The sequence below is a fragment of the Seriola aureovittata genome, chromosome 20 (assembly GCF_021018895.1).
Source record: "Seriola aureovittata isolate HTS-2021-v1 ecotype China chromosome 20, ASM2101889v1, whole genome shotgun sequence".
Lineage (NCBI taxonomy): Eukaryota > Metazoa > Chordata > Actinopteri > Carangiformes > Carangidae > Seriola > Seriola aureovittata.
Window position 1 is genome coordinate 19,790,359 of NC_079383.1, and position 26,494 is coordinate 19,816,852.

At 42.0% G+C, this 26,494-nt stretch overlaps 2 protein-coding genes across 6 annotated transcripts in view; both read right to left on the reverse strand.

The window, feature by feature from the left end:
- map3k15 (mitogen-activated protein kinase kinase kinase 15) lies at nt 1-22,267 on the reverse strand. 4 transcript variants are annotated; one of them, XM_056363829.1, is made up of 30 exons: nt 21,138-22,267; nt 19,221-19,360; nt 18,853-18,876; nt 18,379-18,456; nt 17,263-17,456; nt 16,923-17,091; nt 16,717-16,823; nt 16,041-16,211; nt 15,835-15,947; nt 15,452-15,611; nt 15,206-15,356; nt 15,002-15,109; nt 14,712-14,761; nt 14,372-14,467; nt 14,078-14,165; nt 13,851-13,984; nt 13,382-13,509; nt 12,503-12,633; nt 11,660-11,765; nt 10,129-10,286; nt 9,758-9,941; nt 9,185-9,362; nt 8,249-8,423; nt 6,854-7,144; nt 6,479-6,584; nt 6,104-6,344; nt 2,549-2,661; nt 2,351-2,457; nt 2,169-2,245; nt 1-1,431 (listed from the first exon to the last, which is right to left on the reverse strand). In XM_056363829.1, the coding sequence occupies exons 1-30, from the start codon at nt 21,442-21,444 to the stop codon at nt 1,338-1,340; spliced, it is 4,179 nt and encodes a 1,392-aa protein (XP_056219804.1). In that variant the 5' UTR covers nt 21,445-22,267; the 3' UTR covers nt 1-1,337. The 4 variants fall into 4 exon arrangements, with proteins under 4 accessions (XP_056219804.1, XP_056219806.1, XP_056219805.1 ...); XM_056363831.1 differs by having other exon boundaries at nt 6,959-7,144; nt 21,138-22,264; XM_056363830.1 differs by lacking the exon at nt 18,379-18,456 and having other exon boundaries at nt 21,138-22,266.
- A 1,255-nt stretch (nt 22,268-23,522) lies between these two features.
- The window catches only part of sh3kbp1 (SH3-domain kinase binding protein 1), a 30,260-nt gene continuing 27,288 nt past the window's right edge, over nt 23,523-26,494 (reverse strand). For both annotated transcript variants that reach the window (XM_056363835.1, XM_056363834.1), the window contains 3 exons: nt 26,484-26,494; nt 26,325-26,388; nt 23,523-25,796 (listed from right to left, as the gene is read on the reverse strand). The exon at nt 26,484-26,494 is cut by the window's right edge and continues 201 nt beyond it. In XM_056363835.1, the coding sequence (XP_056219810.1) occupies nt 25,758-25,796; nt 26,325-26,388; nt 26,484-26,494 (114 nt within the window). In that variant the 3' untranslated portion in view covers nt 23,523-25,757. The remainder of the gene's footprint in view (nt 25,797-26,324; nt 26,389-26,483) is intronic.

Sequence of the window (26,494 nt, forward strand, 5' to 3'; positions counted from 1 at the left end):
TACCAGTTCCATTATTTTTTTATTGCGGTTGTAAAGCAACCAGGAAACAGACAAGCACATACATACATGTCATAGCTGGAATAAAATTAAAAAAAACAAAAAAGAAAAAACATTTAAATACAGGTACACACAGAAGAAAATAACAGCTACCTCATCCAGAATGTAAAGGAAATCTGACACAGCTAATAAATAACGGCAGTCATGATGTGTGCACGTTTCAGTAAGTCAGTGTGGCTACATTATTTTTTACTTTACAAAACTTAAGGCATCAGCTGACACAGGTAGTATGTGCATTAGCTTGTGTATCCCTGTTTGCACAATAATTATCCAGTAAATGATGAAAGGTTTCAACCTGAAACTAGAAGAGTTTGAGGAAATTTGGCGGCAAATCCAAAAAAAAAAAAAAAAAAGCAGTTTGCTTCTTGACACAGGTTGTGATCAGCTCTGATTCAACGAGACCAAGAGTGACCAAAGTTTTCAAGGCGACAAAAAACGCATCAAACCATTTATAAAAAAAACTTTTCAAATCACTTCTGCAACATAATCAGCAAGTTTAGAGCAGTTCCGAACAGTGCAGGAAGTATAGTCATACATACTAGTCATGAGAGGAGTGAGGTGGATCGATTAAAACGATAAGACAATTTTGTGAAACACACATATTTAGCCCTTCAAGCCTCTAAAAAAATCCTTCATGTTGAGAAGAAAGAAGAAGAAAAAATGAATTTTTTGGTTGAACTGCTGTACACATTAAGGCCATAACATGTGATACTACATAGAGAATTGCTTCATTTTAAGGGGTCGGGAACCAGAAGGTTTAGGAACAAATAAATCGGGCACAGAAATGCATTTATGTTACAGGAGAGTTTGGGAAAAGTTTTAATGGATATTTTAAATACTGTTTTCTGCTGTGAAAACCTGTGTTCTCTGCAAAGGATCAAGACACAAAACTTTCATGGCCACCTTTCAAGTCCACATCTGGTATCTCATACATAAAAAGAAAGTGATGGTGGATTCCTCATTTGCTAAGATGCAAATTTTCTTCAAAAATCCTCAAACACAAGCTCATATTGTGGCACAAATACACATTTAAGTGCACATAAAGATACATAAAGTAGTGCCTGCACTAAAGCGCTTTGGTCTGGTCAAGTGTGACTCTGTATGGAGATGCACAGACGAGCAAAAGACTCCGTCAGTCCTGTGCATGCGACGCAGAGAATATAGCACGAGAAAAGGCACAGTGGAGGAAGAGAGGCGTAGCCATGCAGGGCTGGTGGTGTGTGTGGATGTGCCTGTTTCCACAAAACAGTCTTCCAGAGTTGTAGTCCGTGTGTGTGCCATCACGCCTCATCTTCCGAGCGCGTGCCGCTCGTCAGCCTCTCTCGCTCTCGGTGCCGCTGGATGGCTCGCCAGATGCGGCAGAGGACTCCGCCCCTGAGGGGGAAGACAGGTTAGTCACGGCTTATCGATGTAGGTCTGTATCAAAATTTTTATGCAGGTAGAAGATAAAAAAAAAAAAAAAACGGATGCCACCTCACCTTAGAGAAAAAACCTTATCTACTCTCGGAAGCTGATTTTATTCATTTTCTCTTATTTCATGCTTTTTATTCTTTGAAAGACTTTATGAGGAAGTGAGTCTCAACACTGATAAAAAGGCTTCAAGACATCACACTCTGACTCAGATACAAAGATGAAGAGGAAACTGACAACCCAAAAAACTGCCTGATGGCTCGACAAAATGAAAAGCAGTACAAAAAAAACTCCACGATATTTAACCATCAGTGCTTTTCGTTCCAATATCTTTCAACCTTTTTTGATAACAGTTTGCGGTTTCTTCCCTTGACGCCTTGGAGGCTACGAATCGTGGACGGTTTCTTTTAAATGTTTTACAGCTGATGCAAGGTGTGCTGAAGTAAAGACACAGCATCTCCCAGAAACCACGTAGACCTGGAGGGATCGCAACTTAAAATCCAGGACACCATAGTATTTCACTTTTCCAAAATAGCTGTGTAATAATTTATAGAATCTTAAGCAAATCAGAAAATCTATCCGAAGTCAACGTCAGTTCTGTCGATATAGTGTGTGTGTGTGTGTGTTACTCTGACGTCTAAGTAGCGTGATTCTAAGTTCCTTTCTGTCAGTTTGTGACACGGACATGAAAGAGTAGATACCGTAGACGTAGACAGCGGAGGTCGTCTCTGGTGACGTCATTGAGAATGTCGGTCAGCGTGTATTCCTCCAGCACAAACTAGAACAGAAACCACAGAGCAACGACTGTAAGCCTTTAGTTTACAGTCACACACTTGACACTTGTGAAGAAGAGGAAGCTGTAGACAGACAACAGACACTCAACCTTGTCTATGGTGTCAGCGTCCGCCCCCTGCTCCTTCAGCCAGTCGGTGAGCTGCTTGTCCGGCTCGTGGTCTGCTGGGATGTGGAAGATGGAGGGAGGTGAAATGTCTGAAATAAAAACAACAGCAACAGAGATTTAGAGAAGAAGAGAAGTAGGAAAAGAAACCTAATCAATCAGTCGGTCACCGAGTTCGTTTACCTGGTGATCTGTGTTTGACTCTGACCAGCTCCAGGTCGTGTGTTCTCTGCTGCAGCGTGGCCTTCAGGACCTGCTGGTACTCCTTCTCCTTCTGCAGCAGCTCCTCCAGCAGCCTGCAGGGGGCCACCACAGCGACAGAGAACATCTGTTACAGTACGAGCAGTGAGCACTACATCTGGATCAATTTATTAAAAAAAAAAAAAAAAAAGAAGCAAGGCAGCAGGTTGGAGTAAGTGCTCAAAAATGTGATTTTTATTTACAAAAATATTACCAAACAGAAGAAAAATGAACCAAGGGAAATTCAACAAAAAAATAGCTTAAACCATGACGTCAAAGAAATAAATTAACTCCTGACTGCCATCTTATCTTTTTCCTTCTCACCTAACTGGACCCAACCACCAGCTCAGGTAAGACTAGGGGTGAGCAAATCCTACACAAGCCTGTCCAAGCGTAACAAACCCCACACAACCACTACGTGCTAACTTCTGTTACTGCCGACATTTCCCACTCTACAATAGGCACCAGATATTCATTCATAAGTGCATCCCGCTTTTATCTACAGCAGAACAGGTCGACCCATGTTCCCACACACTCCTGCCCAGTCCCTCACTACCACTAAGGAGGGACACTAATGACACACACCTGTTTCCCCTTCCCCTGACTGAAAATATACCCTGAAAATATACCAAGTGGGCCGACCCTTCCAACATCTCACACCTGCAAACAATTATCAAGCACATCTCGCAACCAATGTATTGAATAACTGGACCTGAAAAATGAATAGAAACATGCAACTAAAATACTGATTAAATGACAAAGACAATGATAATGTGGGGGATGGGGCCTGGAGAAAGGGGAATGGAGCAGCCTTTTCACACTGTGGTTTTAAGTAAGAAATGTAGATAATGCAGTTACATACAAGGCAAAGAAATGCTGATAAATTTAAGACATACAAATACTCAAACATGTAGAAATATCAGTGCTTTGTGGCAGTAAAGAACAGACAGATAATCAGGGCCTGACTACACAAGACAACTCAAAAAATCAAAAGTCGTTAATCTCAAAAGTCCTCGAGTGACAGTTTAAATACTTAAATATAACCTGAGTTATAGTTACTCCATTTTTAATCCTGACAGAAACTAAACTCTCCAATTCAGTGACACGTTCCAAAGTAACCGTCGTCTTTACTGAATCACAAAGCTGCCATAAAATTAAAAGAAAAAATAACTATAAATGACATTATAGTTTCCTAACAGCACAGCTTTCTGCCGACTCTGTCTAACCCTAATCTCAACTTTACAAAACACATCAACAAACTGTCACCTGACTCTCTTCTGCGTGTGAAAACAGAAACAAAGATAAAAAAACCTGGCTCTTTTTTCACCACCTTTGTTCTTTTGCAGGGAGAGGTAATGAGAGACAGGTGTGACCAAATAACAAGATCAATCACGTTGTGTTTATACAGACCGTTCTCTATACAGATGGATATAATAATCATTAACAAAATATTATTTCTTTGCAAATGCATGAAACAATGCATGAATCATAAACTCCAAGCAACAGAAAGCAAAGTGCTCACTCCGTCTTTTACAAAAGCCTTAAAGAAAAAGGAGTAAAATCCAGTTTCTCTGCTGCATTAAAGGCAGAGATATAAAAAGCTTCCTCTGTCTCCTCCTCCATGTATCATAGATATATATAGATTTTCCTCAGACAACAGTGTTTCTGAAGGTTGCAATGTTTTTTTTTCAAACATCTTTTGTATGTTATCATTTCTAGAGAATTTAACTTGTGTGTCTCTATGGACACTTGATTCTTATCTTTCTCTTATCTTAAGTTCCCACATCAACACTATTTGTTTATGCTTTTTTTTCTTTAGTCACAGACAACTTTGTACTGGGAACTTTGTATAGCTGGTTAACCTGTTTTAAATAAAGTGTTGCAATGACAAATTTTTCCTGTGACCTTTTCAGAATAATTTGTCCAAACAATAAATCCAGACAGCCTTTTATTTGTGCAGGGCGTCAGCACTGTCTTTTCTAAATGCTGAATAATCTCTATGAGCTTTTGTATTGAAGAATATAATGATCAAATGTATGTTTTTTGTTTTTTGTGAGAATTTTACCTGATTATAAAAAGGTAAAAAAGAAATAAAAACAATTGTTGGTTAAATGGTTAAATATGGAAAGTTATATGGGAACCCTGTGGAGGATTGTCCACCCACTCTGTGTCATCATCACCCTGTCGGTTTTAGAGAGACAACTATCTATTTCATTCATCCCTGCTGCTTTTGCATTTGTGTGTGTGTGTGTGTGTGTGCGCGTGTGTGTCAGTTTGCAGGTTTGAGCGTGTGTGCTGAGTGTTTACTTTTAAGTGCACATTCTCTCCATTGCACAAATATGTGTGGAAAGAGATTGCTCGAGGACATTCTTCTGTGTGATTGTGTCTGTAGGAAAATATTTGTTGAAATCTTTAAATGACGCTCCCTCACTGCAGCTTATTCACAGCAAAGGTAGAAGTACTTTTTAATTCCTTAAAATTACATGACATCTCCCGTTCATTCCAAGGCCCGGAGTCGTTACAAATACATGAATAAACGTATGTAAGTAAAGATATGTGTGAATAATGCCAGCACATAGGATTTGCAAAGAGACCAGATACTGATGAATCCCAGTGGTAATACGGAGAAAAGAGAAACAACAATAGATGCAATTGCCTGTTTTCCCATGAAACCAAACTGGGATTTTGCAATGAAGGGCGTCAGCGCTGTCTTTTCTAAATGTTGAATAATCTCTATGAGCTTTTTAATTGAAGAATATAATGATCAAATGTATGTTTTTTGTGTTGTTTGTATTGCCATAATGCTGTTTTCATGATTCCAGATGTCTCTACTAAAAAAGAAAATCTTACTTAAGTGAGAATTTTACCTGATTATAAAAAGGTAAAAAAAAAAATAAAAACAATTAGTGGTTAAATATGGAAAGTTATATGGGAACCCTGTGGAGGATTGTCCACCCACTCTGTGTCATCATCACCCTGTCGGTTTTAGAGAGACAACTATCTATTTCATTCATCCCTGCTGCTTTTGCATTTGTGTGTGTGTGTGTGTGTGTGTGTGTGTGTGTGTGTGTGTGTGTGTGTGTGTGTACGTGTGTGTGCGTGTGTGTCAGTTTGCAGGTTTGAGCGTGTGAGTTGAGTGTTTACTTTTAAGTGCACATTCTATCCATTGCACAAATATGTGTGGAAACAGATTGCTCGAGGACATTCTTCCGTGTGATTGTGTCTGTAGGAAAATGTGTTGAAATCTTTAAATGACGCTCCCTCTCTGCAGCTTATTCACAGCAAAGGTAAACCAGAATTACCACCTTGCAGGTGTGTATCTCCTTAAGTGTAATTTGTCACAATTAGCTAATGAATTCTTGAGTTATGGTGACCTTTGACCTTAATCAGTTCACCATTGAATCGGAGTGGACGTTTGTGGTGGATGTAATGACACGTTGCTGATGTGATGCGTTCGTGAGTTAATCAAAGTGTCTGTTATGCGTTGTGTCTGTGCACCTGTTCGTCTCCTGTTTGAGCCGTCCCAGCTGAGCTCCCAGGTGGTGATGTGAGCGCTGGTGATCCTGGGAGTGGGCGGAGTTTAGCGCGCTGACCGAAGAGTGGGCGGGGTCGGCCGTCGTGCCCGGGTCGTCAGCGTGAGGAGCCAGAACGGGGCCGAACTCCGCTTCCTCCTCGTCCACCTCGTCTTCTTTCTCCGCTCCCTCGCACTCTGATGCCGGGCCGAAGTGGGTCTGTAGCTCTGTCAGTTGACAGGGGTCAAAGGTCGAGGGTTGAGAGCATGACATATTAATGTAAATTAATTTTTAACTTCAATATATTCTGGCATTTCTTTTGCACGTGTCCACTAGATGGCCACACAGTCCCAGCACCCACCTGGTATGAGGATGGTGATGGCTGCCTGCACGGCTCGCCGGATGATGTTATCCATGGCAAACATCCAGTGGGGTTTGATGTGTTGATTCCTCAGGACCTTGTTCACCTGAGAATGTCAAACACACACAGAGAAGGCCAGATATTTACACTCATAATCAACTACAGACCTGAAATAACACACTCGTTAAAATTGATTTGACATATTTGAAGAAGTCAAATCAGCTCCTGTGGATGTTATCATATGTAACTCATGATTAAGATGAAAATAGACGTAATTTTGGGCATTTTTGTTCAGAAATCATTGATTTGATTGAGTTAAAATTGAATTTTTTTTTCCTAACACCAGAAATAAACATCAGTTTGCTTCTACTGTACCATTTCTGCACTGTCCGGCTGTTCTGTAGTATTCTGTAGTATATACTGAACTGTATGAGTCTGTATGTGAACTTCCAGCTGTGTGTGCACTATGTGTGCGCTGACCGAGTCCTGGAAGCCAAAGAGCACCAGCTGGATCTGGTTGATGGAGGTGGAGTCGAAGTCCAGGTCCAGCTTGAGTTTGGAGATGGTGGCCGCCATGACGCGCCTCTCTGGGGAATGGATGAAGTCTCGAAGGATGCAGATGATCTGCTTGATGTGGTCGACAGAGAGCTGGAGCTCCTCACTGCCCTGTACATGCAAATACACACACACACACACACACACATACACACACACACACACACACACACACACACACACACACACACACACACACACACACACACACACACACACACACACATATACACACACATTTGACAAGGCATTGATTTATGCTCACTGAACCCATAGGTGCCACTATTCCAATGTAAAGTCTATTAGTGTCAAAGATTTAAGCTGGTTTCATGTAACTGAATGGGTTTAGACCTTCACAGTTACATGATATTGTTTGTCAGACAGCAAACTATGAATTTAAACAGATTATACATCAAGCTTAAAATAAACTCTCAGGTGTATCTGATACTGTTGTTACATATTTAGAGTCTCTTCAGTGAGAAGAAAGCTCTTTTTATTTTAAACCATGGGACTTTGCGCCCCCTAGTGGTAGAAAAGAAACTGTAGCTGGCGCCAGTGCTTATTTTTATCTTACATGGTCCTTTTTACAGTCAACGTATTACTACTTAAAAATCACACCTGAACTGATGCCTAAATGTAATAACTTAAAACATGACATACATTCACCTAAACCTGTGCCTCATGCAATTCAGTGTTATTTTAATACATTTATGTATATTTTAGCTCATTTGCTTGTGAGAGCTTTAAATTTGATCTTTCTGTCTGTTTGTTTTTTTCATACTAGACTCGGTGCAGAGCTGATCAGGGTGTAGCAATCAAACGTACCTAGTTAAAAAAATAAACAGACCCTTTTTGTAACTTTTATAATGACCATAATTATTGAAATAAGTGGTTGTAAAATGTTTTAAATGGTGTTTCTTTTATCCCTTCATTGCAAAATCCCAGTTTGGTTTCATGGAAAAACAGGCAACTGCATCTATTGTTGTTTCTCTTTTCTCCGTATTACCACTGGGATTCATCAGTATCTGGTCTCTTTTCAAATCCTATGTGCTGGCATTATTCACAGATATATTTACTCACATACTTGAGTTTATTCATGTATTTATAAAGACTCCGGCCCTTGGAATGAACGGAAGATGTCATGTAATTTTAAGGAATTAAAAAGTGTTTCTTTCTCTATCACAAACACACACACACACACACACACACACACACCTGGATGTGGTTCTCCTTCAGATTGGAGATGACCTTTTCTTGGTCGTCGTTGAGGACCTTGTACAGAATGGCCCGTCTCTCGCTGTCCTTCTTCAGCAGGAACAGGCCGCCGTCCCTGTCCTCAGGGGAGGGGGGGGCACTGCGGTCCTCCGACACCGAACCCTCGTCTGGCACACTGCAACACACACAGACACCCACACACACACACGAATGCGGAGTGATCTCATGGCAATATAAAACAAAGAAAACGAGCACACCAATGATTTACAACGGCATGACGTGCCGTTCGGTTTATGTACAGATACAAGCCTCTCCTGGCGACTGTGTGTGCCCAGGAAAGTGCAGAGGCAGCATGAGTCAGCGCCCACCAGCCGTGCACGTATGTGCGCACACAGATGTGTGTGTGTTGGTGCATGTGTGCTCAGCCGCCAACTGAAGCTCTTAAAATGATCCGACCTCATTATACCAGTGTTGTAAAGGGCAGCAGAGCACACTGAGCACAATAAGGCCACCTGCCAGCCAAACACACACACACACACACACACACACTCATATAAAGACAGGTGCACATTCATTCACATCCTTTCACATGATCTGTACTGCGCCATCAGGGTTTTGTCTGTAGTGACACATAGTTTTATATCATAAGAGGAATTCAGTGTTTTTGCATTGAGAATAATGTTTGTGTCACACGAAGGTTTTTCTCATTTCATCCAAACTGAATCTCAAAATGCTAATTCAGCAAAACAGTAACAGCTGAGACAAATGAGATCTGTTATATTTAAAAAATCTGAGCCTAACCTCTCGAGTTTGAATCTAAAAGTCCTGTAAACTTGACCCAACTCACCTGAATTAACTCACTAACTGCACTCAAACACACACACACACACACACACACACACACACACACACACACACACACACACACACACACACCTCAGGTAGTTGGAGTTGGGGGGTTTGAGCAGGTTCTCGGACCCGGAGCTTTTCTTCTTCTGGAAGAAGACGTCGTGTTTGGAGTCGCAGTCCGGGCTCACGGAGCCGTGTTCGCTGCTGCTGCTCCCGGTGGCTTCGCACTGCAGCTGCACCGGCAGGGAAACGCTGTGGATGTAGTCTGCAAACAACAACACACACACACACACACACACACACACACACACACACGTGGAAAACACACGAGAGGCTGAAGACTGAGAATTTACAGAATGCTTTTTGAGGGATAACGCCACATCACAACCTGTGATATGTCTTCCAGTCTTCATTTTGGGTTACAGGCTCTAAACTCATGATCTTTTCTGTGTAAATGTGGATTTTCCCTGAATCTCAGTGTATTTATAATCATTTCAAAGGTGTTCCTCCTGGGCACCACCTCCACTTTAAAATGCTGTGGGAAAATCAACTTACTAGCTCATGATTTCAACAAAGACTACAGCAGAAAGTGATGCCTCAGCCTCAGTGACAAATATATCACCTTCATGCTTTCAGAACGTTTGTGCACGTTTTGTTTACCGGATGGCTTGAAGGCGATCTTGCTCTTCTTGCCCTTGGTGTTGTGTCGCACGAAAGTGTCTCGGAGCAGGTCGGAGGCGATGGCTCTCTTGTGAGGATCGGGCTCGAAGCAGCGCAGGATGAACGACTTGGCCTCCAGCGACAAAGACTCGGGGATCTCCGGGTGGATCTTGAACATACCCACCTGTAACACACAGCCACACAGATTTAAAAGCTCAACACAGTCACACCAAATACTCTAAGTCTGGGTATTTGTGTAAGGAACTGCTGACAGGAAGTCTGGAACTCCAAACCGTGCTGCCCGTCCCTCCCGTGTTTTTAAAAGCTTCAAATAGAGAGCACATGTTCTAACAAACAGAGACAGTACCCACCTTAAACATGGCTGCCTGTGGTTCCCCCAACTCATGAAAGGGGGGTTTCCCGGTGGCCATTTCTATGATGGTACATCCCAGCGACCAGATGTCAGCCGGGGCCCCGTACCCTCGAGGGCCTTTATCAATGATCTCTGGCGCCATGTACTGCAGAGTACCTGCAGACAGAGAGCTGGATACTAACCCGGGACAACTATTCCTCACAGGTAAAGAAAGGCAGGTAACTCATTCAGAGTCAGCGTCAACAAATCTATGTTGGACTGAAACCAGCTGGCTTCTCTTATCTAAACAGTGATTACAAACCCAGGTTGGACCTCACTCCGAAAAGACCAGAAGTGAAACTGGTGTATACACGGTCTGCTTATAAATCCAGATTCAGATTTTACAGTTTGTATTTGAAAACCAGATCACGTCTGCACCGATTTCAAATTGAGTTCAGAAGAGAAGAGAAGTTTCTTTTTATCTCTAAGTATTGTGTCTGTAGTCTGCAATTCTCAGCAGATTTGGCATCTGTGCTCTGGTCTAAATGCTGATGTAAACAGAGAGACACAGAGAGAGCTATAAAAAGAGACGGAGAGAGAGAGAGGGGGATGGAGGCAGCAGAGGAGAAACAGATAAGGACACACACACACACACACACACCTGCTAATGAAAGGTAAACACCTTTCTGCCTCTGCTTGATTAACTAATCTAATTACACACCTCGCCGGCTGCTGGAGAAGGCCAGATGGCCAATGAATGTGCACGTCCGTATGTGTGCACACCAACATTCGCGCAGGCTCGCGTGTCTGAGTGTTTCCATAGAGGCTGATAGTGGCTCTTGACATTTTGAGGGTCATTTGATATTTACAGTCATAGTCTTGAGACTGCAGCATTTCTATGACTCCGTTTCTGCAGCCCAGACTGAGTTACTGACTGTTTATGTATGACAGCACTTTGTGAAGCAAGGACTCGTGTGCAGTTTCATTCTCTGCGAGTCTTTTTATCCACTTTTGTTTTAGACACGTTGTTTAGTAAATCGTCATGTGGTGTATTATTTTTTGTGATTATTTAGTTGTTTTCATGCTAAAAAAAAACAAAAAAAGGAGAAAGATTTGATCATTTACATTTGGCTGAGGTGGAAAGGTTTGCATATTGACAAAAGACCAATCGGTCTTGGAGCAATGGAAACAGACCTGGAGAATAAATCATGAAGTACGTGAAGCGTGAGACTTAAACGTCCAACGAAGAGACAAAAAATATCGTCAGATCTGTGTGGAACGATGAGGAAACAAACCAACTTCTAATATTCGCAAAACTGCAGGTCGATTTTCTTCAAATTCTGTTAAAATTTGCATTAACATTTAGATGTTTCCCTCAGCTGTTATATTGGCACTATGCTGGAGCTCCATGGATGTAATCTGTAGTTTGGGGGATTTTGGGACATGTCAGTTACAAATACAATGCGTGTATGTTTATTGTATTTGTTTACAGGCAATTAGCTGGACAACAATTGAATTAATTGCAGGAAGAATAAGAGTGATCAAGTTACCGGTGAATGTTTCCGTACAGGGGTTGACTCCTGCCAAACGCTTAGAGGTGCCAAAGTCTGAGATCTTCAAGACGCCACTGTAGGTGTTCACCAAGACATTATCGCCCTGATGGAGAGACAGACAGACAGACAGACAGACAGACAGACAGACAGACAGACAGACAGACAGACAGTCAGACAGACAGACAGACAGACAGACAGACAGACAGACAGACAGACAGACAGTCAGTCAGTCAGACAGACAGACAGACAGACAGTCAGACAGACAGACAGACAGACAGACAGACAGACAGAAACAGGGTTTATATATGGTAATGTAGGCAAGGATTAATTCATGTGAAATTAATATCTTTACATACTGGTAATAGCAGGTAAACCACAGGACTTATTAATAACATGAATAACATTAATGGCGGCCATGTTTTTATTTACTGGTTCTATTTCCAGGGCCCTGCTCGTCGTGCTCACTGACAGAAATGAAACAGTTATCATCAGTGTTAAATTACTTACACATGAAATGTCAAAATGTCTGCTTGGAATAAAAAATGGTAATTGGAGGAGAAGACTGAAACAGTGGTACAGATATTTCCCAGACAGGTTTTTACTACAATCAAATATAAAAACACTTCATAAATAACATTATTGCCTCTTGCAGGTAAGAAAGAATATTTAGGACCTAAGGCCTTTATGGTGAGACTGGACCTTCAACAACAGACCTGTAAGGTCACATCATGGGCACAAATGGGAGAACTAGTCCCTCACTACGTCACAGTGACACCTGGCTGCGCCGCAGACTGTGCTGTAAAGACGGTGTTGAAGCTGCCCGGCGTTATTTCCTCGTACCTTGATGTCTCGGTGGACGATCTGGTTCTCGTGCAGGTATCGCAGCCCCTCCAGGATCTGTCTGGTGTAGAAGATTATGGTCGCCTCTTTCAGCGGACCCCATTTAGAGCGCAGCAACGCGGACAGGCTTCCTGGAGAAAGGAGAGAAGGAGTGTCCAAAACCTATCATGAAATGGGAAGACGACCAAGCAGTTAGAGAGACCGCCCGGTAACCGAGAGGTCACAAGCATCGATCTCTGAAAGAGACAGTTTGTCCATTTTTAAGCCCTGAATTGTGATTTTTTTTGTTGTTCCCTGTTAGTTTAAACAAGAATATCTGCCCAGAGAAAAATAATGAGCAAATACACAACATAGATGGAGAATTATTGATTTGTTCTGGTGTTTAATGGTGACATTTTCACCTCAGAATATTGATGCTCACATAAATGCCTCATCTTGCATTAATTCACTATATCTCCAACAGTGTGTGGACACATTGTCTGGAGCTGTTCTTATATACTATATATCTACTAGATATTACTCCTGATCCCTGCTTCACCTCTGCATTTTATACTTTATCAGCTTTATGTAGCTGCTTAATATTCATGGAGGATAATGAAGCATATTGTTTTCATTTACACTCAGTACTAGCATATCATGTTAGTGCGTCACTCAATACTTGAAAAACCATTTCATAGGGCACCTTCCAGGGAAATCTTTCTGTTCATGTGTTTAAACAACAGGCCATAAAGTGTGATTTGCTGCATATGGTGTAGGATAATGAGTAAACAGCCTTTAGTTCCAGATGGATTTCCAAGTATTGTTTTTCCTACCATACGCACGTAATCGTGCTACGCAGCATCTATTGAACCAATCTCTTTCAGTGTCGTACAAACACACCTCCAGGCACTTGTTCCATGAAGATCTTGATGTATCCGTTCTCAGAAACAGAGCCCAGGTACTGAACGATGTTCCTGTGCTTCAGGTACTTGTGCAGGGCGATCTCCTCATGAAGGGGCTGAGAGTACCTGATTCACAGAAACAGAGAGAGACTTTACAACAGGAATTTTGTTGTTTATTAACACAGAGGATGTAACATTATCCAGCCCGTCGCCCATAATCCAAACATTAGGTGTTAAGTTACTTTTTAAGCTGCTGTTTTGGCAGGTTTGGCCTAACTGCTAAAAAAGCTTACGAGTTAACGAGATTATGTGTTGAGAACAGGAAATTTAATGTTTCTCCTGCACATACTGACAAGAAAGCAAATGGGGAAATACAAGCTCTACTGTCTTTTCTGCTTTTTCTTAATGTGGAAAAAAAGTTGAATTTGGTCAGGGGTCTGTTTTCAAAAAACAAAAAAGACACCCACCTGCTGTCTCTCTCAGGGATCTCTTTGATGGCGATTCGGACCTGGTTGCTGAGGTCTCTCCCAGCATACACCACTCCATAGGTTCCTCGCCCCAACACCACCCTGTCTCCTGTCTCATTGGTGTCATACTCATACTGTAACACACAAAGATCAACACACACCATTACAGTAACCGATCAGCTGGAATCATCAGCATCAACTATATTCATTCACAAACACTCCCTGACCTCCAGTGTATCTGCATCTCCCTCCCCTTCCAGCTCCACTGCGTTTCCTGTGCCATCAGATATCATCTCTTTCACCATGGAGCAGAACCTGAAGCACGCACGCACATGCACACACACACACACACACACACACACACACACACACACACACACACAACCAGACATTATCATTATCTCCAGTTCACAGCTGTCAGGTGGTGCTGCGATACAAAACGCGCATACGCACTGAACGAACGCAAAACACGGACAAACACACACACCTACACAGACACATCTAGAGGTGTGTGTCCTCACCGACCGCACTGCTCCTCAGTGGAGTAGTAGATCTGGAAGTCATCGGAGTTGTCGTGGACGTAGAGGAAGCAGCAACGCTCGTCAAACTTACTGATGCTGCAGACAAGGAAAGTTAGAGAGGACCAAAGCTTAGATTAACTTAACTTGTTCTTAACTTGTTCTGTTACGTCAGTTAAAAACTTACCTACATCATCTTCTGTGTTATAATATGTATATTATATCAAATTCTGGAGATGCAGCCATTCATTTTAAAATGCAGCAAATGGGACTTTACAGCTTTGGAACTGGAATTAAAGCAAACAAACAGTAAAAAAAAATAATATCCGCCTGTTTGTCATACCTAATGCCTTTAATGGACATGGCAGTGAAGTTCCACTCGTGGATCCCTTTCTGTAATGAGAGAATGAAGTTTTGTTCAGTCACATATTCAACCAGGATCAAATCATTAGGACTCAAATAAAATTCAAAGGAATGAGCGTTTCCATTCACTTTAGTTACACTAATATTAAGATGTTGATTCCCCGAGATAAACAGCTGATGGCGCTAATTCCTGAATCAGGTGCAGTCAAACCTGAAATGTTGGGAAAACCACGCAGAAAAGCATTTCAAGCAAGAGGGGAATATTCTTACCGTTTCAGCAGGAGAAACATGCCAGATAGAGACGTTCTTCTCTTCTGCCTCGTTGTTAATGGACACATAGGAGGGCTGGTACACCTTCGTCGGCTCCAGAATCAACACCTGTTAACAGGAAACGTGTTAGCACTGTAGCACGCGCCTCTGAACGCTTTGTCTGATTGTGCTTATTCAATTGAGTATCTGTGTGTGTGTTTGTACTGGAAACCGCAGTCGATTGGTGGTGCGCTGTGTGGCCTCCACGATGATGTCCATCCAGAAGATGAGTCTGTCCCGCTGAGGGGAGTGCTCCACCGTCTGCTTCTTAAACCTCTGGATCAGCTGCAGGTTCTGCACCACCGACCGCAAATACCTGGAAGAAGAAACACACAGAGGGAGACGACAACAGGACTGTTATAAACTATAACTCTAAATCCTGCAATTTTTTGTCAAAGTGAACATCTTTACCAGAGAGGTGGCTTCAGTTTGAAGAGCTTCTCGGCAGCCTGAGTAGCTTTGGGGATGTCGTTAGCTAGCATGCTAACGGTGAAGAACTGTCCCACGTCCCAGTAGTTATTCATTTTTTCCAGGGAACCTTTGCGCCCCAGCAGACTGTTCAACCTCACACCTAAGACATGAGATTATCAGTAGGGGAAGAAAGTGGGAAAAAATGAATTTTGCTTAGTTTGTTTCTACAGTACTTTTTGTAGTTTTCACTTGTTTTTCAGTCACTGCTTGAGTTTTATAAACTATTCAGCCTCAAAATCACATTTAAAACTGAACCCAAAACACACAATTTCACCATGTGTTGATACTGTGAAAATACAACAAAAACTTCAGGAGCCTCTCACCTATTTTCCTCAGTTCAATTGAGCTCTCAAACTGTTGGCCAGCAACTATGAGCAGGACCGCCAGATTGATACCGGAGTAAAGAGTGGGCTGCAGCTCAAAACCCTTCCTGTACCTGGAGGGAGAGGACGACACATAGATGAATATGCAGGAGGAAACAATTACATTTAGACCACGGCAAAGAAGCATTTATCGTATGCGCTCTTACCACTGTATGGCGTTATCTCTGTTTTTAGTGTCTTTGCAGTCTGAGTCCAGAAAGATGTCCTTATATATTCGTCCACAGAGACAGAACATGTCCGGTGCCGGGTGTTCACATGACTGTAGCACCTGTAGCATCACTCTCAGAGCCTGCTCCCTGTCTCCAGGACTGTTTCTCCTGCACACATATAGACATAGATAGTATTTCATTAGATTATTGTCCGGAGTCATTCAGAAATTACTCTTGTAGCTCTAACGCAGAGTTACACTGCTCTACAAAGTCTGCAAGGTTGAAAAACGCATCTCTGTTTTGCTAGTTTCTGTCTGTATAGCTACTATTAATATTTACAGTATATTGTGATTTTTTTTTAAATAATAAAATATATAAATCAGTAACAATACCTACAATTTAATACATTCACGTGTAATTTAAAGTTAGCTTAATAATTTCCTCTAAAAACAAAAGCTGAGGTAACAGCTACTCTGCGAGCTAACGTTAGCAACAGTTTAACGTTACTGTTAGCTTGTTTTTGTTTGTATTTTCTCCACCATGACTCAATGTAACTACTGCCTCGCTAGTTTTGTGAAATAATAATCTGAATTACAGAGATTTTTTTTCAATAAAATTAGTATTTTTTTTAATAACAGAAGGAAAAAGTAAGTAACTAAATGTTGCTTTGTACCTGTTGAGAGCGAAGGCATAGTGGAACTGGATCATGGGCTGCGTCGCCAGATCACAAGTCGGCAGCATTTCCAGGGTTTGCACCAGCTTCACCATGGCATCATAGTCCTGGTGGTCAGACAGGGGCAAGTTGTGTCATGCTTTTCATCACTGTTACCTGTGTTCATGCTGGAGTTTCTCATAATCTACACCGCTCTGTGTTTGTACCTGTATGTCTCTGTAGGAAAACAGCAGGTTCATGACAATGTCCTGTGTGAGGACCTCTGTGTTGTCGATTCGGAGTTTGATGCGGGAAAGCTCTTTGGCCAGCTCCTCTCCCTGATATTTCTCCCTGGCCTTCCTGATGTCGTTCAGCAGGGTGTCCTTAAAGGAGGCGCTGCAGAAGAGAGGAGAGGCAATTCACAGTGGTACTTTTTATGATGATAATGATCGGAACTGATTCTAATTCATGCAAACTAATGATGCATGTTGATCCTTCCCCAAATCTGACTTCAATTCACTTCCAGTAGTAGTGAAAACTCTGTGTTTACTTGTGTGCGTCTCTCACCAGGATGTGACATGGATGTCCTTCAGCAGGCTGGTGAAGCGGTCGGTCAGGGGAACACAGAGCGGCCCCAGCAGGTTGTCCCAGCTGGGCTGCATGTACTCACTGGCCCTGCGCTGGGCGTCACTCTCACAGCACATATACTCATGGTTAGGAGTCACTATGTAGGGGATGAAATAGTAGTTACCACTGGATGCCTGGAAGGAGAAAGGGAGGGGATTTTTAGTTTTAGTTTTTAGTCTCACATCTCTGTTAGTGTACCGGATGTGCTTTCAAATGAATAGTGTAAATGTATTACAGCTATATATAGCTAAATATCAGATACACACACATGCTGGATACTAATGCCAGGCGTAAAAGGAGTCCAAGACGGGAAAAAGAAGGAGGATGGGTGGGGGGGGGGATTAGAGAGTGATTTATGAGGAGGATCAGTACACCACTGAGATTATTTGGTGGCATCATGACTTCAGCAAAGCTTAACAGGAGTTATAAGGCTCACTTGGCTGTTAAATATCCAGTAGAGCACAAACCAATGCACATTAATACACTCTGAAACTCTACGTCTTTGTTCCTCTTGCTTGTACAATTCTCTTTTCTTTCCGCTTACTTTGTTCTTTTTTGTACATTTCCTTTTTTACAGGTCGTTCAAGATAAATTAAGGCACAAAGGGGATAATCCAATTCAATCCAATCCAATCATAATCCATCATTTGCACAGAAAACTCATAACTTGTTTCCCCATTCACCACAAATATATATATATAACTAATTAGAGCACAACTCGTGGTGACTTTTACTGCCATGAAATGAAGTAAAGCTTCACTACTCTTTTCTTAACATCGCTTTGAAGCTGCAGATGAGACACTCATTCTGAATGCAGCACCATAAAGTTTTAGTTAGCGCCTGTTTGATGCTCTCTTATTATTCTCATAATATTAAGACAGAATCATCATCAAAGTTTCAGCTGCAGAGTGTCCGCCATGACCCCAAACTCATTTCATCCCTCTGTGGCTTTGTGAGTTGCACATTATTAGGGGATTTAATTTGTTATTCACACAACATCCCATGGGAGGGGGGGGGCAGAATCTCCCAGCATGCTTTGGTGCAGCATGGTACCTACTTTGTTGCGCAATCCAGAGCCTCTATACTCTGGAGGCAACAGAACCCAGGGAAAGCCTAATGCTGGAGGACGAGCGGCCTACTCCACACACACACACACACACACACACACACACACACATGAACACACCATACATACATTAAAAACAGGTTGCTATGGACAATAGCAATTAATAATACAATAGTATATTTGAGGACACTGCCACACATGTTTTAGCGTGCGTGTGTGCGTGTGTGTGCGCGTGTGTGTGTGTGTGTGTGTGTGTGTGTGTGTGTGTAAGAGAGAAAGAGAGCGAGAGAGAGTGTGAGAGAAAGCATGTAGATATGCATTTGTGCGTGAGAGGACCGACAGCACTTGTCATGAATATTATTCCACAAATAGCACTAGACAGTGTGTCGCACAGATCACACTGAAATGCACACGTACACACACACACACACACACACACACACACACAGACACACAGAAACTTACTGTGTTTTTCTGCACCACCATGTCCTACAAGGAGATAAAACAAAAAGCCTGTCAGACTGGATCTGGACATATGTACTCTTAAAGTTGCACCTGCACGACTTGAAACAGCTGTTTCCGCCTGGCAGCACAGTGCAGGACTGACTGTACTGCACACACACACACACACACACACACACACACACACACACACTGACCAATATACACACAACCTCACACACCAGTCTGTAAATAACTTAGTGGATGACTTTGTTATAAGGAGGTGCGAAGGAATGGCATCCTCGAACTCTGATTACACCAACAGGAGATTCAAAGAGGTGTGTGTGTGTATGTGTGTGTGAGTGTGTGTGTGTGTGTGTGTGTGTATATACCTTCAGTGACTGGGCAGTGTCGGGGTCAGTGTCATGGTATAGGATGACATTGTTGGCCATGTCGAAGCTCTCCCTCACGCCGAGGTGGTAAAACAGGGAGGGCTGCCGAAACACGTCGCTCATATCCACAACGGCGATATCTAGAAGGACGAAGATTAGAAAGATGACGACGACGACGACAACAATAACACGTCTCTAAGGTCACATCTTTGACATATAAGTACAATCCATTTCTTCAAACAAATAAGCGTTGTAAACTGGCCTTGACTAAAACACTTGAGCTCTTAACTATTTAAAAGAGGGAATGTCAAGAGAAAAACTCTCTAAAGACGTTTCAACACTTCATTCTTGTTGAATTTGGCTTTACTTGGTCATTTTCTTCCATCTGCCATCACTATGATATCTGGTGGTGAAACTGGATCATGTCTGGGGTCAATTAAACCCTAGAATTCCCTGTTACACTCGTTATGAGCAAACTGTTATAAAACTCAAATTCAAACAGACTTTTTCGGGGGGGTTTAGGAGGGGTAGTACTTCATAAAAACATCAAACACATACACTATATAGATCTAATAAAAATCCATTGTGTTTAACCATGTTTTACAGCAAAGACTGACCGAGACCCAAAACAAAAGTAACACATTGTTTTCTGAAACATATAATAAGTTCAAAATTGTGTGTATGAGCCATTCTCATAAAATTAGTAAAACAAAGCTAAATGTTTCTGAGTTAAAGGGACGTGGGTTGGACACATTAAAACAACAAAAAGACACCTGGAAGCTGTTGCTGTTGAGACGTTTCCCTAAAAACACAATGGTGGCGCTAGAGGAAAGGTCATCAGAACTCATCCTCCATGAATGTCGGCCCAAAACTTTAATGCCGGTCCATAAAGTTAACGTTGAGATGTTTCAGTGGATAAGGGAAAACTTTGACCTGGAGGTGGCACTATATGAAAAGTAATTAGGATTCATCCTCTGGGCACCATGAATGCGTTGCTGTCTGCTCTGACAAGTTTAAAGATTTTGACTTTTCACTCCATCCACTGACATTTTAACCCGAACCAACGCCGTTCTCTCTGCAAACGCAGCCACCTGGCCTCGTATTTGTTCAGTGAAAACTCTGATCTGCGATCTGTGTCGTCTCTGGCGGAGGTGTGGACGGCATCATAGCCCACGTACTGTATATCGCTGGCAATTAAAAACTGTTGAGAGGAGCTCTTGTGTCACACTGCTGCGATCAGAGTAATAAAAGGTGTCAGCTTCTGGAGGATGAAGACAGAATGATGAATCATGTGGTCGGGAGCGGGGCTGACCTGACATCAGTGAATCAGAGAATAAATAGTCAAATATACATAATCATAGTCCACATGAAGAGTCTCATCATCAGTTTGATATAATTAATTGTAAAGAACAAACATTAATGACCGTAAGAGGTCAGAGGTCATCATTAAGTGATAATGGCAATGATATTTTACCGTAAAGCGAAGCAAGAGATAAAATGATGGGATAATATGATGAAAACTTTCAACACAAATGATTTTAAATTGTGCATTTAGGCATGTATGTGAGGTATGATGGTGTGTGTGATTTATGTCCGTCCTATATGAACTCATGGCTGCTACAGGCTTTATATCTAGAGGCTTTACAGTTTGTTTGTTTATGGTTAAAGGCTTTTATGGTGGTAATCACAAAATAGATTTATTACACCTGTAAGAATTTTCCCAGCATGAGTTTGGTGACATTTAGATTGCACGTGGTGTATCGACTGTTGCAACAGCACTTCAGTTCCTATTTCACAATGTTAGTTGCTCAGACGTTGTTCAAACAACTTGTAACTTTTTAAAACAGCTTTAGTAGCTGTTTAAACCCAAACTGCAAATGACTAACACCACGCTGTTTCTCAGACTCACACACTCACCTGCATCGTAGAAACTGTCCAGCACCGACGTTTCTCCAAAGTCCAGCCTCCCGAAGGTGACTGTGGTGAGCAGGGCGCTCTCTGCGTCGCAGGCTCTCTGCAGACACTGCAGCGCTCCGGACTCCGGGCTGCTGGCCATCACCGACTTCAGCCCGTCGTTCAGGACGTAGACGACCCGCAGGGAGCGCTGCTTGAACGGCGGACTGGGGCTGGACACCTCGCCCCTCTCCCGGTCCCTGTCCACGCTCAACCCGGCGGAGTGCTCCCCTCCCATGTCGGCCACCTGCGCGCTTTGCCCGGTTTCCATAGCGAGAACCTTCGGGGGTGGTTTATGCTTTATCTCCTTCCTGGTCCGGTGACTTTCCACCTCTCCCTCCCGTCGACTCCTGCACTCTGTCTCGACTCCTCCGTCTTGTCCTCCCGCCGCTCACTTGGTGCGCACCTGTCGTCGCTGGAGCGGAGCGCGTCTGAGTTTGTCACCCAGCATCTCCGCCTCATTAACTCACATCATGTGCCGATTATCTCGCACCAAGAAGCTCGCTTCCCCCCTCAAGACTGGATCCGACTAGATTCCCCGGAGAAAGAGGAGGAGATGTGGAGAGAGGGAGGAGATCGAGAGAGGAGGGGAGACAAAAATGCATCCAGACACGAAATTATTCTCTTAATTTTGGGCCAAATAAGTTATTCCACGAGAGTATTTATGTTGCAGGATACAATCAGGTCCTGGCACAGTCTGAAATGTTATCGCCGTGTGTCTGGTTGTCTAAATATAAAACAGTGTGTCCTTCTGGTGCCCTCACAGCAGCCGTGTTATTCTCTGTTATGTCCTCCTGACAGCAAATAAATTCAGCAGAGGGATGATATTTCCTTTTTTCCTGAATCAAGTTTCACTCTCTGTTAAGATGGCCATACTTTAAGTTTTCCTCTCATCTCCACTGCTATTTAAAAAAAAAAAAAGTATACATCCGAACATATAAGCTACCCTATACATTTCAGATAGGCAAATAAAATGGAGTAAAGGGGAACACGCTGGTTTACACTCTGTTCCTTCATTGGATTAACCCTGCTTAGCCTCTGTGAGAAGCTACTCTCCAGTACGCACCGCTGCCATGTGCCAGTAGGAACTGGACGGACTGCCAGAGACCATCTATCACACTGACAGGGGGGACATACACTACCGGTCCATGTGTTTCCAGAGTGGGGTCAGTATACTACTGGTACTTCCTTAACACCCACATGGGTTTTAATGTTTACTAATAGAACTGAATTGCCATTAATATCTCATTTTATTAAGGTTGACTATATAATGACTTTTCTATATGAAAGCTGAGGATAAAAATAATATTATTACTGATATTTTGCAATTAAATGTATCCAACATGGGTTAAATATATTTAAATTCTCATTTGGACATGAGCAGCAGTTTAAATGCAGCAAACTTATTAGATGCACTGTAAAATGTGGACATGTGTTGATTTCCTTAAACCTGCAGTAACTGAATCTTTTGCCCACTTGGGGGCAGCAGAAACAAGTTGTGGATGAAACATATAATCACTCATGGTGAACACAATGAGAGATATGAGAGGAAACCAAAACAGAACATTTGGCTAAAGAATGAGTTTAAACTAAAGCTCCATAAACTTCTGATAATTCTCTGACGGTTCTTTACTACAAGCGACATTGTCACATTGTCATTTGATGCATTATTATTTTAGAAATATAAATTATAGCCACTTTAAATAAGCTTTGGTTAGCAGTTGAATCATTGATTTAAAGGGGCAGTTAGCCAGTTTACTTGTCTCTTGTCTTATAGAAGTGCGATACAAAAATCACTGGAGTACCCCTTTAAAGGTTTTATTATTTCCAAGTTTGTTTTGTTTCCTTACCTCCTCTGTCCCAACCCTGGTTCCACTTTTTTCACCGTTACAACATATTCAGAAGGGTCAAAATGTTCCGCATGTTCACACTTTTATGAATCATGGTTAGCTCATGAAGCATAGTCTGGGTTTTTATGGGGTTTTTTTTCCCTAGATACATCAGAATAATGCTGTTGCATTAAGTCTGCAGTGATATAAGTGACCATTAAGACTGAATCAGGATTTTCACTTCTCCTTTTGTTCACTCAGACTGACATCCAATCTCCATCTGTCTCTCTCACACACACACACACACACACACACACACACACACACACACACACACACACACACACACACACACACACACACACACACACACACACACACACACACGCAGTGCTCTACAACAGTCATCTTTGCAGGAGCACCAATTACTTGAATAAACAGTGTAAAGAGCAACAGAATGGAACAAAATGCTCCTATACACAGTATGTACTGTATATAAAAACACACATTTTACCAGCAGACAATTCAAATAGTTTTGTAATTTTTTTTTTTTTTCCAGTTACATCTAAATAATGCGGTTGCATTAATTCTGCAGTTGTTTGAGTGACCATTAAGACTGAATCAGGACTTTCAGTTCTCCTTTTTGTTCACTCAGGCCTTCAGTGACCTGAGAGTACATTTAGTTTCCATCTGTCACACATATATACAGTGCTCTATAGCAGTCATTCATGCAGGAGCACCGATTACCTGAATAAACAGTGTAAAGAGCAACAGAATGCAACAAAAAACGCTCCTATAAACAGTATCTACTGTATATTAACAGACAAATGTTACCAGCAGACAATTCAAACATTTTTGTAATTTTTTTAAAAATAAAATATGCACACATACAGTACATAATAGCATCTTTATTACACTGAAATATAAAAGTATATATATTTATCACTATCCTGGAGAGAAAGGACCAAGTCAAGAAAACAACTTGTAGCCTCAGTTGTAGCAGTTTTCTCATTGTCATACGAAAGAAAGAAAGAGAGAAAGACAGAAAGAAAGACAGAAAGAAAGAAAGAAAGAAAGAAAGAGAAAGAAAGAAAGATTTGGAGTCAAACAGGAAGGCCACAGTGACAGGTTGCCATAGATTCTGTGCACATATATGGAAGGGAGGCAAAACAGTCGTACATACATGCTACCACACATGCACACACAAGTTTTTCATCTTCCTTTACCTGTGAGGACTTTACACTTACTACATTCCTTGAACCCTGTCCTTGACTTTAACCTTCACCTGCTGCCAAAAGAGCACCAGAAACGTCAGCTGCACATGGATCTTGGTTTGAGTTTTGGGATGAGACGCGACCAGCACAGCTGTTTTATGAGTCGCAATATCAAAGTGCAAAAGCAAAAACGGTTAAATAATGTTTGTTTGGTTTGTTTTTTTTGTCCAGAAGTCAATACTCTTGACTTGAAAAATATCATAGATCGGTTTGTTCATGTTGTGACATGTATTTTTCATAAAATAAAATTTGAAGTCGGACTAGCCTGGTTCTGTCAACAGGTAATAAAACCAAAGTGTAAAAATGACAGTTTGAGGCTTTACAAGAGAATGTGCACAAGAATATTTATTGTCCAGGAGCAGTGGCTTGTCCTCACTGTAAAACCACTAATTGACATTTTTGCACTTAATTAGAGGTGATGGGGGTCAGAATTTGTTACTTTTTGACAGAACCACTTTAGCTGTTTCCCCCTGTTTTGAGTTTTGTGCTATTTAGCATACAGGCATTAGAGTGATATCAGTCTTCTCATAACTCCCTCCAAGATAGCAAAAAAATGTATTTCCCAGAACGTCAAACTATTCCTTGAAATAGCACCTACAGTATCAGTCATGTTGGTTAGATTTAATTGAGGGGAAAGAATCCTGATGTGCTTGTAGTTTTAACCAACCAACATTTGGAATATTTGACTAAAAAATTATGGCACTAAGAAGAAAAGGAATTGGGAAATATGGCCGAATGCAAGTGCGGTTAACGGTTGATGCTTCAAAATCACCCGCCTGCAGTGTACCATCGAAGCATCACGCACAGTGTGTCCAATGCTAATGATGTGCCTCAAAGTCCGGGCTTTAACCTCAAACCCAAATCCGGACCTTAATCCAGCCTGTTGAAGAAGTTAGGACCAGCCAAAATGACCTCACTTTGCAGGTCTAAAACTACAGTCCTCACATGGATGGAAAACAAAACAAAACACAAACACACACACACACACACACACACACCCCAGATAAGAGGCAAAGGCCGCAGAGTGGACACAGAACAGCACAGAGGTCGTTTGAACCGGCTGGGCTACGGAGGTCGAGCCCCAAGTTTCCTTCACACTCAGAAACAAAAAGTACCAGTGAGGTCACTGCGGCAACCGCAGCTCCGTCTCATCATTCTGTGACCGTGGCAACACACAGCGACAGGCCGCGGTCGTCAATCCGTACCAGTGGCACAGCAAGCTCTGACAAGATAGCGGTAAACTGAACAGAGAAGCCTCTTTTAAAAGAAAAAATAAAGTAAGTAAACACAGGATAAGGCGGCGTCAGGGGGGCGGGAAGGTGGCTGATTCCATGGTGCTGAATTGTTGCTGATGGTGATCGTGATGATCATTTGGCACAAACTTTGTCTTGGCTGAAGTGTCTCGGCCAACAGTGAAAATGTTTTCGGATGATGGCCTCCGATGTGGTGATCAGATTGCGCTGATGAGGATGCTTCAGTCTTTATTTTGACAGGTTTTTCTTTATGTGATCTACTTCCAACTGTGAAATGAACACCACACAAATAGTCAAGACATTTATAAGAGTACATTTTTTTGAATGGGTTACTACTAAAGCCCTGAGATCCAAGTGAAAAAATTCACCAGCCAAAAGCCAAAGATTTTTCTCCAATCACCTAAAAAAACATAAATGCTTCTAGTCCTATTGAGACTGAAGTGATGTGCAGCACCTCATCCTCTTGTGGCCGAAATGAGTATTACAAAAACAAACACTACAGACCAAAACAAAACAAAACAAAAAAAGAGAAAAGAAACTCACTTAGGGCTTAAGGCAGAGGAAAAAAAACCACAACCTCTTCTTGTGGCCGAAATGAGTATTACAAAAAACAAACACTTCAAAAAATCTCTCAGGGCTTCCGTAGGTAACTGACATCATAAATGGATTTTGGTGTATGCAGTGAATAAAGCATCATTCATAACGTGGGTGAACATACTATTTGTTTTTCTTGGGTTCTAGATTTACTTCCGTTTTAGTTTATTTCTGTGGCATTTCTCCGCCTTTCAGTCTCACCTGTAAATTAACACGGATCTTCTTCTCCTCGTCCAAAGCACTGGCCAAATGCTTCATCTCCTGCCTGAAGCACACAAAAACACATCAGCATCATGACGTACGACAAAAACCCAAACACATTCAGGTATATTGCTCATGCAGTATGATGCACACACACACCTGTGCTGGTT